The 17620-nt window shown below is 49.7% G+C and overlaps 1 protein-coding gene across 1 annotated transcript in view; it reads left to right on the top strand.

The window, feature by feature from the left end:
- Positions 1–5218: 5218 nt before the first annotated feature.
- med1 (mediator complex subunit 1) overlaps positions 5219–17620 on the top strand; it is a 47011-nt gene continuing 34609 nt past the window's right edge. Inside the window, exons 1-3 of the mRNA XM_052038542.1 lie at positions 5219–5346; positions 16944–17050; positions 17327–17405. Of these exons, the coding sequence (XP_051894502.1) occupies positions 5229–5346; positions 16944–17050; positions 17327–17405 (304 nt within the window). The 5' untranslated portion in view covers positions 5219–5228. The remainder of the gene's footprint in view (positions 5347–16943; positions 17051–17326; positions 17406–17620) is intronic.

The raw sequence follows: 17620 nt of genomic DNA, 5'->3' as shown, positions 1-17620 counted from the left end.
CCAGAAGAGCAGTGATCTGCAGGACTATAGACTTAATGCTGGGAGATGGAAATAGGCTGGGGAGTTCTTCAGAGAAAAAGACGCAAGGGTCTTTGTTGAGGTTCATCCTGAGCAGCTACGTAACAGAGGACTCTCTGGTCTATGGGCTGTTCTCAGAGAATTTACATCATTTATCAAATGCTTGATGGGCCTCAGGCCCATGTTATTTGTAAATTAGAGTCATTGAGTTGTACAGCATAGAAGTAGGCCCTTCGGCCCACCACGTCTATGCTGACCATCATGCCTATCTATACTAATCCCACTTGCCTGCATTAATTCCACATCTGTGCCGTGCTAATTCAAGTACCTGCCTGGATGCTTCTTAAATGTTATTACTGACCCTGCCTCCACCGCCTCCTCTGGCAGCTCGTTCCAGATACCAACTGCTCTCTGTGTGAAAAATGTCCCCCCAGATCCTGTTTAAACCTCCTCCCTCTCACCTTAAACCTGTGACCTCTAGTTTTAGATACCCATACTATGGGAAACAGACTGTCTATCTACACTATCTATGCCTCTGATAATTTTATATACTCCTATCGTGTTACCTATCAGCCTTTTTTGCTCCAAGGAAAACAATCCCAGCCTATCCAATCTGTTCTGATAACTGAAGCCCTCCAATCCAGGTAACATACTTGTGGATGTTTTGTGAACCCTCTCCAGTTTAATCACACCCTTCCTATAGTGTGGTGGCCAGAACTGCACACAATACTACAAGTGTGGTCTAACCAATGTCTTGTCCAACTGTAACATGATGTACCAGCTCTTATAGTCAATGCTTCGGCCGATGTTGGATTTTCATGTTGGATTCCTTTTCATGATGTTGGACTCAGATCAATAATTGAGACAGAAGAGACTGCAGCTGCTGGAATCTAGAGCAACACAATCAATAATTGGTCAGGTCAATAATTGGTCTGTGACTTATCTAAGACACCGCTAGGGAACAGTCCAGATGAACTCCTGGGCATACCTCCAGTTCACTGATGGAAAATGCCAGGTGGTTATTATTAGGGGGCTTTAAAGAGCTGCAGATGCTGGTGATAAGGAGTTAAAGTAACTTCAGCCAGGATACAAAAGCAAAAAAATTGCTGCTGCTGCAAATCCAAAATAAAAGCTGAAAATACTGCAAATACTCATCAGGCCAGGCAGCATCTCCATGGAGACAAACAGAGTTAACGGGAACATAGAATCATAGAGCTATATAGCACGGAAACAGGCCCTTCGGCCCAACGTCCATGCTGATCAAGTTGCCTATCCGAGCTAGTCCCTGTTGCCTGTGTTAGACCCATATCCCTCTAAACCTTTCCTATCCATGTAGTTGTCCAAATGCCTTTAAGCATCATAATTGTGCCCGCCTCTGCCACTTCCTCTGGCAGCTCGTTCCACGTACCCTCCAGTCTCTGTGTGAGGACAAGCAGAGGACTCTTCATCAGAATGAAGACGCAAGAGGCCGCAGATGCTGGAATCTTGAGTGACACGAAAGGCGCTGGAGCACCTCCACTCCGTCCGCCTGGCCAGCCATTTCAATTCCACTTCCCATTCCCACACCAACATGTCTGTCCACGGCCTCCTCCACTGCCTGGTCCTGGCCAAGTGAAAATTAGAGGAACAGCACCTCATATTCCTGGCGGCATGAACATGGAATTCTCAAACTTCCGGTAACTGCTCCCCCTCTGTCCCTTCCGATCCAACTGGCCCCCATCACCCTCTCTCTTGCTACTCCCCCACTCTCTCGCTCTCCGTCTGCCCATCACTCACACACCCCTCCCACTGGTTTCACCTCCCTCCCTTTATTCCATGTTCCACCATCCACTCCTATCATATTCCATGATCTTCTGGCCCTTTGTCACTTCCACCAATCACCTCCAAGCTTCTGACATCACTCCCGACCCTATCTGCCCTTCACCCCCCCTCACCTGGACCAACCTATCACCCGCTAACTCTTGCTCCACTCCTTCCCTCCACCTCTTTATACTGGCAATCTCCCTCTTTTCTTCCAGTACAGATGAAGGGTCTTGACCTGAAATGTCGACTCTCCATTTCCCTCCACAGATGCTGCCTGACCCACTGAGTTCCTCCAGTGCCTTCTGTGTTGTTCTTGATCGGAATGATTTGTCAGGGATATGATAATACACTGTGAAAAGGAATAACATGTCATTAATTTAGGAACTAATTTGATTACTTAAAATTGTTCGAGAAATGAGATCCAAGTCATTGAGGCATTGGTAATCAATAGTAGTTTATTAGCCTTTGACTGTCACAACGCTCTTAAAGTTTGTTAGTCTATGGATATGAACATCTCCGCTAAGGCTGACATCCAATTTCCATCTGCTGTTGCTTCCTGGATTGACGTCCCATTTCAGAGTTCAGTTCGGAGTCAACAAGATTGGTGAGTCTAGAGTCATCAATAATGCAGACTGGTAAACTGGGCAGATTCCCTTCCCTGAAGGAGATTAGTGAGACAAGTGGGTTGTTACAACAATTCGGTAGTTTCATGGTTGCAGTTACTGACATAAGCTTTTTAGTTGATGCGTGGGAAAGTCAGCACTTATATGCTTCTCTCAGTCATATAACATGCTGGCTTGGAAATATATTGCTGCTGGTTCAAAATTCTGCATCTTCTTTGCAACAGCAGTAATGGGAGTATCCTTGCTTCAAGAAATACATCTGTTCAAGGCATCTAACCACTAACCACTCAAGTGCAAAGCTGTGAGAGAATTACTGCCCTTGACAGTGACATCAGCATCCCGTGAGTGAATTTTAAAAAATCTCAAGTTCTGACAGGGTCTTCAACCTAAAACATTAACTCTGTTTCTCTATTCACAATTCATGCATGCTGCCAGACCTGCAGAGTATTTCCAGTTTCCCTTTTTCGGTTTAGGCTGCCAGTTGTTTGTAAATTTTCATTAAAATTAAAAACTCAAGTCTGTTTTCTCTTTGTTTGTACATCCCCAAGATCCTACCTTCTCCCACTGTTGACTCCACCCCCGCTATTAAGCCCAGTTTAGCATAGTGGCTTGGAACACATTTATCGAACAATCTAGTCATGTGTATGCACGTTTGGCTTGGCTTTAACTTGGTGCCATTCCGCTGTTAAAAAGCTGCCAATACTCTCTCTGCGTGAATGCATTAGAATTGTTATTTGTACAGCATATTTCTAGCCTTGACTCAGGTGGCAGTAGCAGTCTTGTCAAGTTAATTCAGGCTGACAATTCAGTACAATGCTGTGGCAAAACCACATGGCTAATTAAGTCTTACTCTGGTTATCACCTGTCTTCCCCCGTTCTGAGAGGGTCACTGACCTGAAACGTTAACTCCGTTTCCCTTTCCGCACATGTCGCATGCCCTGCTGAGTGTTTCCAGCAGTTTCTGTTTTCATTTCATATTTTCACCAGTCAGGGCCTTGGGTATAAGAGTTGGGCCATTATGTTGTAGCTGTACAAGTTGTTGGTGAGGTCGCACTTGGAGTGTTGTGTACAGTTTTGGTCACTCTTTTCTAACAAGAAAGAGTGCAAGGAAGATTTACGAGAACGTTGCCAGGACTCAAGAGAGGGGTTGGGCAGGCTAGGACTTTATTCCTTGGAACGTAGGAGATTGACGGGTGACCTTATAGAGGTGTATAAAATCATGGTGGGCATAGGTAGGGTGAGTGCGCACCCAGGGAAAGGGAACCAAGCACTAGATGGAAAAGGCTCAAGGTGAGAAGAGAAAGATTTAAACGGGACCTGAGGGGCAACTTCTTCACGCAGAAAGTGGTGCATATATGGAACCAGCTGCCAGAGAAAGTAGTCGAGGCAGGTAAAATAATGACATTTAAATGACATTTGGATAAGTATATGGATAGGAAAGCTTTAGAGTGATACGGGCCAAATGCAGGCAAATGGGACTAGCTCAGGTAGGCACCTTGTTCATCATGGACATGTTGGGTAGAAAAGCCTGCTTCTGTGCTGCATTACTCTATGACTATACAACTGCAGTTTTTGATTTTCATTCACGTACAATTCAGTGGATAGCACTCTTGATCTTTAAGACTGACCGTTCCACATTGAAATCCACTCCAGATGTTAGAATGCAAAACCTTTGTGTAATACACAGCAGGACTGAAGGACCTCTGTTCTACTAGGCATGCAGTCCTTTAGACTTAGATCCAGACTTGTCCAATTAAACTCCATCTGCCATTTCTCTGGTCATATTTCCAATTGATCCATCAGATTTCTGAATGGTCCATGAACCCATGAATACTACCTTGTTATTCCTCTTTTGCATGATTTATTTATTTTTGTTACTTACAGTAGTTTTTATGACTTTATGTCTTGCACTGGTCCTGCTCCCGCAAAAACAATAAATTTCAGTGCATATGTCAGTGATAATAAACTTGATTCTGATCTATATCCTGCTGTATCCTTTAACAAACTCCCTCACTATCCACAACTCCCACCAATTTTCGTGTCCGTGGATCGGTATGTGGTCGGAAAGGTTTAGAGGGATATGAGCCAAATGCAGGCAAATGGGACTAGCTTAGGAAGGCACCTTGGTCATAATGGACATGTTAGGTCGAAGAGCCTGCTTCCTATGACTCTATAACTGCAATTTTTGATTTTCATTCGCCCATGATTCAGTAGAGAGAACTCTCGCCCTTTAAGACTGATGGTTCCACATTGACATCCACTCCGAATGGACGGTGTGGATGATTTGGGCCAAAGGGCCTGTTTCCATGCTGTATAACTCAATGAACAGTGAATGAATAATCCAATTGTTGATAGGAACGAGTCCACGGTGCTATTTGGAAAAGGGAAAGGGAGATGTTTAGCCCTTAAGCAAATTATCTGGTGCCAATTTAGCTGCTGTGTTACTTGTATTGCAACAGAAACTACACCTTGATGAACTTGCATTGATATATTTGTGATATTGATACAAATTTCCCCATTTTTATTGAGCTCCTGGCGCCCATGGAACCATACTTCAATGAAGAGGACTGATATTGCCAAGAACACAGGTGAGTTTATTATTATATCAGAAAAAAGTTCCATAATTTTAGCCAAAGGACATTATCTCCTCCCCAGCCCACTGCCTGTGCTCTTGGTGCAGTTCGCACCCTCTACCGCTAGAGGTCCCAGTAGTCCCTTGACGAGTATTCGGTGCGCCGGTAGTGAGGTCACAATCCGCGCCGGGAGAAGGGAGGGAAGGGGAAGATGGCGGCGCTGCAGGGGTTTCCCGTCGCGGTCCCTTTCGGTCCCGGCGGCGCCGCGGAGCCTCCGGTCGGTCCGCAGCCGCCGGGACCCGCCGAGCGGAGCAAGGACGAGGCGACGGGTAAGGCCGGGGGCTGAGGCTGGGCGGGAGCGCGCTTGGGCATCATCGGGCTCGGAGGTCGGCGTCACGTCACAGCCCCTCCCCCCTCCCTCCCCCCCCTCCCTCCCCCCCCTCCCTCCCCCCCCCTCCCCCCCTCCCTCCCTCCCCCCCTCCCTCCCCCCCTCCCTCCCCCCCCCTCCCTCCCCCCCCCCCCCCCCTCCCTCCCCCCCCACCCTCCCCCCCTCCCTCCCCCTCCCTCCCTCCCCTCCCTCCCCCTCCCCCCCCTCCCTCCCCCCTCCCTCCCCCTCCCTCCCCCTCCCTCCCTCCCTCCCCCCTCCCTCCCCCTCCCTCCCTCCCTCCCCCCTCCCTCCCCCTCCCTCCCTCCCTCCTCCCTCCCCCTCCCTCCCTCCCTCCTCCCTCCCTCCCTCCCTCCCCCTCCCTCCCTCCCTCCCTCCCCCTCCCTCCCCCTCCCTCCCCCTCCCTCCCCCTCCCCCCTCCCTCCCCCTCCCCTCCCCCTCTCCCCTCCCTCCCCCTCCCCTCCCCCTCCCCTTCCCCCCCTCCCCTTCCCCCCCTCCCCTCCCCTTCCCCCCCTCCCCTCCCCCCCCTCCCCTCCCCCTTCCCCTTCCCCCCCCTCCCTCCCCCCTCCCCCTTCCCCCCCCTCCCTCCCCCCCTCCCCCTTCCCCCCCTCCCCCTCCCTCCCCCCTCCCCCTCCCCTCCCCCCTCCCCCTCCCCTCCCCCCTCCCCTCCCCCTCCCCTCCCCCTCCCCTCCCCCTCCCCCCTCCCCCCTCCCCCTCCCCCCTCCCCCTCCCCCCTCCCCCCTCCCTCCCCCTCCCCCCCTCCCTCCCCCTCCCCTCCCCCCTCCCCCTCTCCCCTCCCTCCCCCCCTCCCTCCCCCCCCTCCCCCCCCCCTCCCCCCTCCCTCCCTCCCTCCCCCCCCCTCCCTCCCCCCCCCTCCCTCCCCCCCCCTCCCTCCCTCCCCCCCCTCCCTCCCCCTCCCTCCCTCCCCCCCTCCCTCCCCCCCTCCCTCCCCCCCTCCCTCCCCCTCCCTCCCCCCCTCCCTCCCCCTCCCTCCCCCTCCCTCCCCCCCTCCCTCCCCCTCCCTCCCCCCCTCCCTCCCCCTCCCTCCCTCCCCCCTCCCTCCCCCTCCCACCCTCCCCCCCTCCCCCCCCCTCCCCTCCCCCCCTCCCCTCCCCCCCTCCCCTCCCCCCCTCCCCTCCCCCCCTCCCCTCCCCTCCCCCCCCTCCCCCCCCTCCCCCCCTCCCCTCCCCTCCCCCCCTCCCCTCCCCTCCCCCCCTCCCCCCCCTCCCCCCCCCTCCCTTCCCTCCCCCCCCCCTCCTTTCCCTCCCTCCCCCCCCCTCCTTTCCCTCCCTCCCCCCCCCTCCTTTCCCTCCCTCCCCCCCCCTCCTTTCCCTCCCTCCCCCCCCCTCCTTTCCCTCCCTCCCCCCCCCTCCTTTCCCTCCCTCCCCCTCCTTTCCCTCCCTCCCCCCCCTCCTTTCCCTCCCTCCCCCCCCCTCCTTTCCCTCCCTCCCCCCCCCTCCTTTCCCTCCCTCCCCCCCTCCTTTCCCTCCCTCCCCCCCTCCTTTCCCTCCCTCCCCCCCTCCTTTCCCTCCCTCCCCCCCCCTCCTTTCCCTCCCTCCCCCCCCCTCCTTTCCCTCCCTCCCCCCCCCTCCTTTCCCTCCCTCCCCCCCCCCCCTCCTTTCCCTCCCTCCCCCCCCCCCTCCTTTCCCTCCCTCCCCCCCCCTCCTTTCCCTCCCTCCCCCCCCCCTCCTTTCCCTCCCTCCCCCCCCCCTCCTTTCCCTCCCTCCCCCCCCCCTCCTTTCCCTCCCTCCCCCCCCCCTCCTTTCCCTCCCTCCCCCCCCCCTCCTTTCCCTCCCTCCCCCCCCCCTCCTTTCCCTCCCTCCCCCCCCCCTCCTTTCCTCCCTCCCCCCCCCCTCCTTTCCCTCCCTCCCCCCCCCCTCCTTTCCCTCCCTCCCCCCCCCTCCTTTCCCTCCCTCCCCCCCCCTCCTTTCCCTCCCTCCCCCCCCCTCCTTTCCCTCCCTCCCCCCCCCTCCTTTCCCTCCCTCCCCCCCCCTCCTTTCCCTCCCTCCCCCCCCCTCCTTTCCCTCCCTCCCCCCCCCTCCTTTCCCTCCCTCCCCCCCCCTCCTTTCCCTCCCTCCCCCCCCCTCCTTTCCCTCCCTCCCCCCCCCTCCTTTCCCTCCCTCCCCCCCCTCCTTTCCCTCCCTCCCCCCCCCTCCTTTCCCTCCCTCCCCCCCCCTCCTTTCCCTCCCTCCCCCCCCCTCCTTTCCCTCCCTCCCCCCCCCTCCTTTCCCTCCCTCCCCCCCCCTCCTTTCCCTCCCTCCCCCCCCTCCTTTCCCTCCCTCCCCCCCCTCCTTTCCCTCCCTCCCCCCCCCTCCTTTCCCTCCCTCCCCCCCCCCTCCTTTCCCTCCCTCCCCCCCCCCCTTTCCCTCCCTCCCCCCCCCTCCTTTCCCTCCCTCCCCCCCCCCTCCTTTCCCTCCCTCCCCCCCCTCCTTTCCCTCCCTCCCCCCCCCCTCCTTTCCCTCCCTCCCCCCCCCCTCCTTTCCCTCCCTCCCCCCCCCTCCTTTCCCTCCCTCCCCCCCCCTCCTTTCCCTCCCTCCCCCCCCCTCCTTTCCCTCCCTCCCCCCCCCTCCTTTCCCTCCCTCCCCCCCCCTCCTTTCCCTCCCTCCCCCCCCCTCCTTTCCCTCCCTCCCCCCCCCTCCTTTCCCTCCCTCCCCCCCCCCTCCTTTCCCTCCCTCCCCCCCCCTCCTTTCCCTCCCTCCCCCCCCCTCCTTTCCCTCCCTCCCCCCCCCTCCTTTCCCTCCCTCCCCCCCCCTCCTTTCCCTCCCTCCCCCCCCCTCCTTTCCCTCCCTCCCCCCCCCTCCTTTCCCTCCCTCCCCCCCCCTCCTTTCCCTCCCTCCCCCCCCCCTCCTTTCCCTCCCTCCCCCCCCCTCCTTTCCCTCCCTCCCCCCCCCTCCTTTCCCTCCCTCCCCCCCCCTCCTTTCCCTCCCTCCCCCCCCCCTCCTTTCCCTCCCTCCCCCCCCCTCCTTTCCCTCCCTCCCCCCCCCTCCTTTCCCTCCCTCCCCCCCCCTCCTTTCCCTCCCTCCCCCCCCCTCCTTTCCCTCCCTCCCCCCCCCTCCTTTCCCTCCCTCCCCCCCCCCTCCTTTCCCTCCCTCCCCCCCCCCTCCTTTCCCTCCCTCCCCCCCCCCCTCCTTTCCCTCCCTCCCCCCCCCCCTCCTTTCCCTCCCTCCCCCCCCCTTCCTTTCCCTCCTCCCCCCCTCCCCTCATGGTTATTCAGGTTTGATATTCACATCTGTCCAGAAATTATCTCACTTAGCACATTTGAGTGCTGCACAGCATGATGAAGCATGCCCTCAGTTTGAGGGCATACTTGTCTCCACAAGGATTGTGTTGTAGTCACTTCACCAGTAATGTAGCGGTTAATGTAATGCTTTACAGCACCAGCGACCCCGGTTCAGTTCCGGCCACTGTCTATAAGGAGTTTGTACGTTCTCCCAGTGTCTGCGTGGGTTTCCTCTGGGTGCTCTGGTTTCCTCCCACGTTCCAAAGACGTACGGGTTAGGAAGTTGTGGGCATGCTATGTTGGTGCCGGAAGCGTGGCGACACTTGCAGATTGCCCCCAGAACACTAAGCAAAAGATGCATTTCACTGTGTGTTTCGATGTACGTGTGACCAATAAAGATATCAAAATCAAATGCATCTGGTACAGATACATTGATGTGATGAGGTCAAGTAGATTATCCCTCATGTTCACTCACAGCATGCAGATCCAGTCTGGCAGCCATGTTCATCAAGACTCAGCCAACTTGGAGTGTGGTTGGTGTTACCAAGCCGCTTCTGGTGATGGAGCTCAACATCCAACACCCAGAGTAAATTCTGCGTCCTTGCTGCTCTCAGTGCCTTTTCCAAGTGTTGTTTAATGTGGTGGAGCCTTGATTCATCAGCTGAGAGAGGAGGGTAATCGGAAAGTTTGACCTGATGCCGTGGGACTTCATTGGGTCTGCAGTTGATGTTCAGGACTCCAAGGGCTATTTCCTTCTGCCAATATACCACTTTTGATGGATCTGTCCTGGGAGCCAAGATGGTGATCATTATTAAGAATAAAAGTGCTTTTTGTTGTAAATGCTGCCTTGTGACAGATGTTCAAAGAAATTATTATAATCAGCAATTCTTCTCTTTAAACACTGCAGCAGAGTTGAGCAGATTTGTGATTTTATTACTGTGGAGTAGAGGACTTGGTAGTGTCTGGATTCTATTTTCAAAAAGTCCTGGTGTTCTGAGAGCAGATTGTTTGCGTTGAATTCAGCTTTACTGAATGAAGATCAGAGAGAAAGTGAGAGAGAATGTTGTCTCTTTAGAATCTGGTTGTAATGGAACGGATGCTATTCTCTGCTCTGCTAGGGCAGTTGAATCTTGTCTTCTCAGTCAAGCACAAATTTTGCAGTATAGGGTCACATAGAGTAGACAAGGAGCAACATTGAATTAGCCAATGACCACATTGAGTACAATGACAGCGTCATCTGATACTGGTTCACCAGCTGATTACATGCAACCTTTCAAAATGCATCAGACAATGGTAACTTCTATTTTGCTTGTCCCATTGTGTAACTGTTCTACAGCTCTTTTGAGTTGGCAAGCTGATTACTGATTCATGGGATTTGTTGATAGTCCTCCAAGGAAAAATTGGGCACTTTAGGCCCATATTCTGTGCCATTTGGAAGAAGGAGAGGTGATCTTACTGAAGCTTAAGCTTTTGAGGGTGCTTGACAAAGTAAATGCTGCAAGATGTTTCCCCTTGTTGAAGAATTTAGAAGTGGGCTGCATAGTCTCAGGGTAAAGGATTGAAGTTGAGGCTCAGATCAGCCATGATCTTCTTGAATGGCAGAATGGGCTGAGGGGCCACATAGCTGACTCCTACTCTTTCTTGTATTCAAATGTCCTAACAGTCCATTTGATAAAAGGAGTGAACCAAATGCTGTTGACTGTAATATGTCACTGAAGCAAGATGGTATTGAGTGCTGGATTAGTTTGCAAGAAACAAATTGCTGGAGGAACTCAGCTGATCGAGCAGTATTTGTGAAGGGAAATGCTCGAGACCCTTCATCTGGACTGGATTAGTATGTTTGGCTATAGTTTTTACATCAACCAGCTCTTTTGGTTGGAGGTTTCTGATCTGCAAAACATAGGGACGGAAAACACAGCTGAGCCTGTGTTTTGCAAACCTGGGCCTCCTACCCCTGTATGTCATAAGAAATGGGAGCACAAATAGCCCATATGGCCTTTCGAGCTTACTCAGTAAGATCATAGCTGGTCTGATCATTGGCTTCACTTTTTCTATCTTCTCCCCCATCCCTAGTTTCTCTTCTAGTTTAACAATATGACTGTTTTGGTTTTGAATGTATGTAATAACTGCATTAGAATACAGAGTAGTCCTTCTTTTGAGCATATGACTTTGTTGAGAATTTGTCCATTGTTTCTTTACTAGTCTAAACTGTTATGTTATCTGATAATAGTCCGTACACAGTGAAGTGATTGGGAAGAATTCCAGGGGCCTGGGCTAATGATCCAGAGGCATGAATTCAGATTCTGCAAGGGCAGTTTGGGATTTTTATTTCAGTCAATGAAAGACAAATCTAGAATAACATCCTACGTAACTGTCGGATTGTTGTAATAGTCTTTTATTTTAACATAAGGACTAGGAGCAGGAGGAGGCCATCCGGCCTGTCGAGCCTGCTCGGCCATTCAATAAGATCACGGCTGATCTGGCCATGGACTTAGATCCACCTTCCTGCCTTTTCCCCATAACCCTTAATTTCCCTACTATGCAAAAATCTATCTAACTGTGTCTTAAATATATTTAATGAGGTAGCCTCTACTGCTTCCCTGGGCAGAGAATTCCACAGAGTCACTACTCTCTGGGAAAAGCAGTTCCTCCTCATCTCCGTCCTAAATCTATTCCCCCGAATCTTGAGGCTATGTCCCCTCCCAGTGGAAACAACCTTCCTGCCTCTATCTTATCTATCCCTTTCTATAAGATCCCCTCTCATTCTTCTGAATTCCAGCGAATATAGTCCCAGACGACTCAATTTCTCCTCATAGGCTAACCCCCTCATCTCCGGAATCAACCTGGTGAACCTCCCCTGCACCACCTCCAAAGCCAGTATATCCTTCCTCTAGTAAGGAGACCAGAACTGCACGCAGTACTCCAGGTGTGGCCTCACCTGTACAGTTGCAGTATAACCTCCTTGCTCTTAAATTCAATCCCTCTAGCAATGAAGGCCAACATTCCATTTGCCTTCTTTATAACCTGTTGCACCTGCAAACCAACTTTTTGCAATTCATACACAAGCTCTCCCAAGTCCCTCTGCACAACAGCATGCTGCAATCTTTCACCATTTAAATAATAATCTGATCTTCTATTTTTCCCTTCCAAAATGGATGATCTCGCATTTACCAACATTGTACTCTATCTGCCACTCACTTAACCTATCTATGTCTTTCTGCAGACTCGCTCCGCATCCTCTGTACAATTTGCTATTCCACTCAATTTAGTGATCATCAGCAAACTTAGAAACGCTACACTCGGTTCCCACTTCCAAATCGTTAATGTATGTCGTGAACAGTTGTGGTTCCAGCACCGACCCCTGCGGCGCCCCGCTCACCACTGATTGCCAACCACAGAAACACCCATTTATCCCAACTCTCTGCCTTCTATTGGTTAACCAGTCCTCCCTCCATGCTAACATATTACCCCCAACTCCATGCATCCTTATCGTATGGATGTCTTTTATGCGGCACCTTATCGAATGCCTTCTGGAAATCCAAGTATACAGCATTCACCTGTTCCTCTCTATCCACTCTGCTTATTATATCTTCAATGAACTGCAGTAAGTTTGTCAAACAGGACCTGTCCTTCCTGAATCCATGCTGTGTCTACCTGATAGAACCACTTCTATCCAAATGTCTCACTATTTCTTCCTTAATGATAGCTTCAGACATTTTCCTGAATATAGACATTAAGCTAACTGACCTATGGTTACATCCTTTTTTAAAGGGTGGCGTGACATTCACTGTCTTCTAATCTGCTGGGACCTGCCCAGAGTCCAGGGAATTTTGGTCAATTATCACAAATGCTTCACTGCCATTTCTTTCAGTACCCTGAGATGCATCCCATCAGGACCAGGGGACTTATCTACCTTTAGGCCCACTAGTTTGCTCAGCACTACCTCTATAGTGATAGCGATTGTATCGAGGTTCTCATCTTCCATTGCATCCATAACATCTCTCTTTGGCGTGCCAGACGTATCCTCCACCGTGATGACCGACACAAAATAGTCATTCAAGGCTCAGCCATTTCCACAGTACCCAATATTAATTCCCCCTTCTCATCTTCCAAGGGACCTACATTCACTTTAGCCACCCTTTTTCGCTTTATATAATCATAAAAACTTTTACTATGTTTTTATATTTTGTGCTAGTTTACTTTTCATAATCTATCTTCCTTTTTCTTATTGCTTGCTTAGTGGTTCGTTGTTGCTATTTAAAGTTTTCCCAATTTTCCAGTTTCCCACTACTCGGCGACTTCGCATGCATGAGCTTTTAGCTCGATGCCTTCTTTTATTTCCTTAGTTATCCAAGGCTGGCTCTCTCTACCCTTACTGTCCTTGCTTGTTACTGGAATACTTTTGTTCAGCACAGTGAAAAATCTCTCTGAAAGTCTATTGTTCCTCATCTGTCCCACCATATAGCTTGTGTTTCCAGTCTACGCTAGCCAATTCCTCCCTCATCCCATTGTAGCCTCCCTTGTTTAGGCATAATACACTAGTTTTAGATTGAACTATTGCACACTCCATTTGTATGAGAAATTCAATCATACTATGATCACTCTTTCCAAGAGGATCCCTAACTACAGTTGTTAATTTTACCTGTCTCATTGGACAGGACCAGATCTAAGATAGCATTTTCTTTTGTAGGTTCACTAACATGCTGTTCAAGAAAGCTGTCACGATGCATTCTATGAAGTCCTCTTCAAGACTGCCTCAACCAACTTGATTTACCCAATCTATGTGGAAGTTAAAGTCCTCCGTGACAACAGCCATTCCATTCTTACATGCATCAAATATTCCTTGGTTTATTGCCTGTGCCACTGTAATGTTATTATTCGGTGGGCAATAGACAACTCCCACCAGTGACTTTTTTATTCCCTTTACTATTCCTAATCTCTACCCAGATGGACTCAACATCCTGCTCCTTAGATCTTATAACATCTCTCACTATCACCCTGATCTAATTCTTAATTAAGAGCGCTACCCCACCTCCCTTACCTTCCTGCCCTTTCTTCCGTATTACCTGATACCCTTGGATATTTAATTCCCAGTCATCTCCACCCTGCAACCACATTTCTGTAATGGCCACTAAATCATACCCCTTTGTACTGATTTGCGCTACAAGTTCACTGACCTTGTTTCGAATACTACGGGCATTCAGATAAACTGCCCTTACGCTCATTGCCCTTTTAGAATCCAGTAACCTTTGTGTCCTTTGCATTTGATTTTTCTTTACCCCACTCTTACTCTTCTCTTTTATAACTTATGCTCTGGTCTCTGCTTTGCTTCCCTCTTGTCTTTCTGCATGGATTCCTTTCCCCCTGCCGTATTAGTTTAAACCCTCCCCAACATCACTAGCAAACAATCCTCCTGGGACATTGCTCCCAGTCCTACCTAGGTGTAGACTGTCCAGTTTGTACTGGTCCCACCTTCTCCAGATCTGGTTCCAATGCCCCGGGAATCTAAAACGCTCCCTCCAGCACCACTGCTCAAGCCACACATTCATCCTAACTATTCTGCTGTTCCTACTCTGACTAGCATGTGGCACAGGTAGTAATCCTGAGATTATTATCTTTTGAGGTCCTACTTTTTAATTTATTTCCTAGCTCCCTAAATTTGGCTTGTAGGATCTCATCCCACTATCTTCCTATATAGTTGGTACCTACATGCACCACGACGACTAGATGTTCATCCTCCCCTTCCAGAATGCCCTGCAGCTGCTCTGAGACATCCCTGACCCTTGCACCTGGGAGGCAACACACCAACCGACAGACCCGTTTGCGGCCACAGAAGCTCCTGTCTATTCCCCTTACCGTGGAGTCCCCTACCACTATAGCTCTGCCACTCTTTTTCCTGCCCTCTTGTGCAGCAGAGCCACTCATAGTGCCGTGATCCTGGCTACTGCTGCCTTCCCCTGATGAGCCATTTCCCCCAACAGAAGCCAAAGCGGTATATCTGTTTTGGAGGGAGAAGACCGCAGGAGGCTCCCGCACAACTTTCCTGCTATTGCTCTGCCTGTTGGTCACCTATTCCCTAGCTTTCCCTTGGCCTTTAAACTGTGGTGTGGCCAACTCGCTAAGCGTGCTATCCACAACGTTCTCAGCACCGCAGATGCTCCAAAGTGAATCCACGCGCAGCTCCAGTGCCGTCATGCGGTCTGTCAGGAGCTGCAGCTGGACACACTTCCTGTACATGTAGTAATCAGGGACACTGGCAGCCTCCCCGATTTCCCACATTTTGTTCACTAATATCCTTTTAGAGAAGGAAATCTACCAAGTTTACCTGCTCTGATCTGTGTGTCACTCTCTTAAAAAAAATATGATTGGGTCTCAGCTGCTGTGGGAAATGGACAGTTCAAGGGACACTAAATGCTAGTCTCATTAAATGCTAATCACGGCACCCCATGATTCAATTAAAAAGGTGCAAGTATTAGATCCAATACATGACTGTTGCTACTTTGAAACTTTTTTTTTATAAATGTTTGATTCAGTTCTTTTTAAAATATTGAAAATTTACTTCATGCCATTGTTGCCATTTCTCTTTTTCATTTCCAGATCAGACCAGGAATCTCATCGTTTTCCTCTGATCTGCAGAGCTGTTTCCCATGTATCCCACAATTGCTCTAGCTGTGTTTGTATTGCATGAGTAAATCGAACACACTACTTAGTTAAATATCCAATTACCCGATTGGATGTTTTCAATTCTAAACCTCCAGGTTTAAACAGCTGTATTTTACATGAATTAAAATTCATATCCCATGCAATATCTTGCTGGGCCTTTCCTATTGAAGGTCTTCAAATAGTTGGTCAAAGCTCATTGCAATAAGCATTAAGGGGGTCAGTTTATGTGAACTCTGTAATCCAAAAGGTTGTAGTGGGGAATGCATTTATGCAATTTAATCCTGTCTTTCTGAGAGAAATTAATAATGGCAGCCTGCTGGTAACTGCATCTTGAGTCACAGAGCATTCTAGTATGAATGCTGTCATTGGTCTCCCTTGAGATTAAGAGGTTCCAACACAAAACAGAATCTCCAGGGGCTCCCAAAGATAGTGATGCTTCCTAGTTGGAATTCCTGATTCCCCAGTGAGATGTTGTAAACTGCACTCTGTTTGGATTATGTAAAACAAAAGACCAAAGGATCCTCGTTCCACTTGGGCAGTTGTTCTAAAAATCAGTGGAACCTTCACAACGTTTCCAGTTTCTTTTGGAATGCGGATTAGGAAGGAACAGCTTTTTTTTAAAAAATCGTTTAGAACTCTACTTAATTTTAACAACTTTTTCAGACAAAAAAATGAGTATGTAAAAAACCAGGATTCAAAATAGCAGCTGCTGAAATAATGAACTATTTCCATGTTTACTTTAAATTAAGTTGGTGCTACACAATATCAAGGGTTTGTTGGCCTATTTATAAGCTAAGCATTTGTATAATGCATTTTCAGAGTTCTGCGCAAACATTCAACAAAGTGTAATGGGCACAATTCACAATAAGGTAGCAGGAGGGTGGAGGAAAGGCAAATGGCAGATTGACTTTATTGCAAAGGGGTTGAAGTTCAGACATAAGGAAATATTGTTACAATTGTACTGTGTACCAGTGAGGCCACACCTGGAGTACCGTGCACAGATTTGGTCCCTTTATTTCAGGAAAGATAGAGTGGCATTGGGAAGCAGTCCAAAAAAGATTGACCAGGCTAATTCTTGGGATGAGAGGGTTGTTTGTGGCTGGAGAAACTAGGTCATATATTCTCTGCAGTTTGGAAGGACGAGGGATCCTGAGGGGGCATTACAGGGGAAATGTCAATGTTTCCACTCGTGGGAGAACCTCAAAACAAGGGGACATAATGACAAGGTTAGGGATGGTCATTTAAAACTGAGGTGTGTAGGAGCTCCTTCTCATAGAGGGTGGCGAATGTGTGGAATTCTCTACCCCACAGAGTTGTGGAGGCTGGATCACTTGGGGTATTTAAAGAGGAAGTAGATGAATTGAGGTCTGTATGGAACTGGCATAAAAGAGGAAATGAGGTCTAGGGCCGATGAACCATGTTCATTTTGAATCCTGGGGTAGACTTGAAGGGCCGAGTGGCGTACTCTGCTCCCATTTTCTTATGTTCTTATGAAGCTTTCTACTCTCAATGTTAATTTGAACTGCAGTAAAACATTAATGATAGAACTTTGCTTTTTCAAACTTAGTTCAAAACTTCAGGGAGCATTATGAAACATATAATTCAAAATAGGCATCCTGATAAATGTGAAATTGGTTTTTTTTCATGTTGTTTCGCAGAAGCCGAGAAGTTGAGTAAAATGAACTCCTTGCTGGAGAGGCTGCATGCGAAGTATAGTCAGACAAGACCCTGGTCTGAGACAGCGAAACTCGTGCGGCAAGCTATGGTAAGGTTATAGGGCAGATGTAACAAGGATCAATGTGACATTCTGAGACTTAAATCAGAGCTCGCAAAACAATCTGTAACCTCATGGCCTGGCTATATTAAGCCATTGATCCATTGAAGTAAATTATTAATCAACATCTTGGTGGCAGGTATTTTGATATTTACTGGTGTAGTGTTGGTAAAATGGTGGATGAACTTTGATCCACATTAACCAATAAAGGCAACATATTCCAGTGAGCTACCATTCTAACTACTGTATTGTCCTACTGTTATGAAGGAGAAACGAAGTATAATGAACACAGGAGGCCACCAGCATCTTATTGCCTGTTTGGAGACCCTGCAAAAAGCACTTAAAGGTTAGTGAAACCTGTTTCGACTTGACATGGGTACCTAATGTACAAATGTGCAGGCATTTGTTTTTTTAAGATTGTGACAAGGTTACATGCATTTTTTTAATGATTTCCATTGGTGACTTGCATGGAATTTCAGGATTCCAACATTTCCAACATGAGAAATCTGAGCTAAAATTGGAACAGTGGGGAGAATAAAAATCCTCTATTATCGCCATTCA

The sequence above is a fragment of the Pristis pectinata genome, chromosome 25 (genome assembly GCF_009764475.1).
Source record: "Pristis pectinata isolate sPriPec2 chromosome 25, sPriPec2.1.pri, whole genome shotgun sequence".
NCBI classification, from domain to species: Eukaryota; Metazoa; Chordata; class Chondrichthyes; order Rhinopristiformes; family Pristidae; genus Pristis; species Pristis pectinata.
This window is presented reverse-complemented; position numbering and strand designations above follow the sequence as displayed.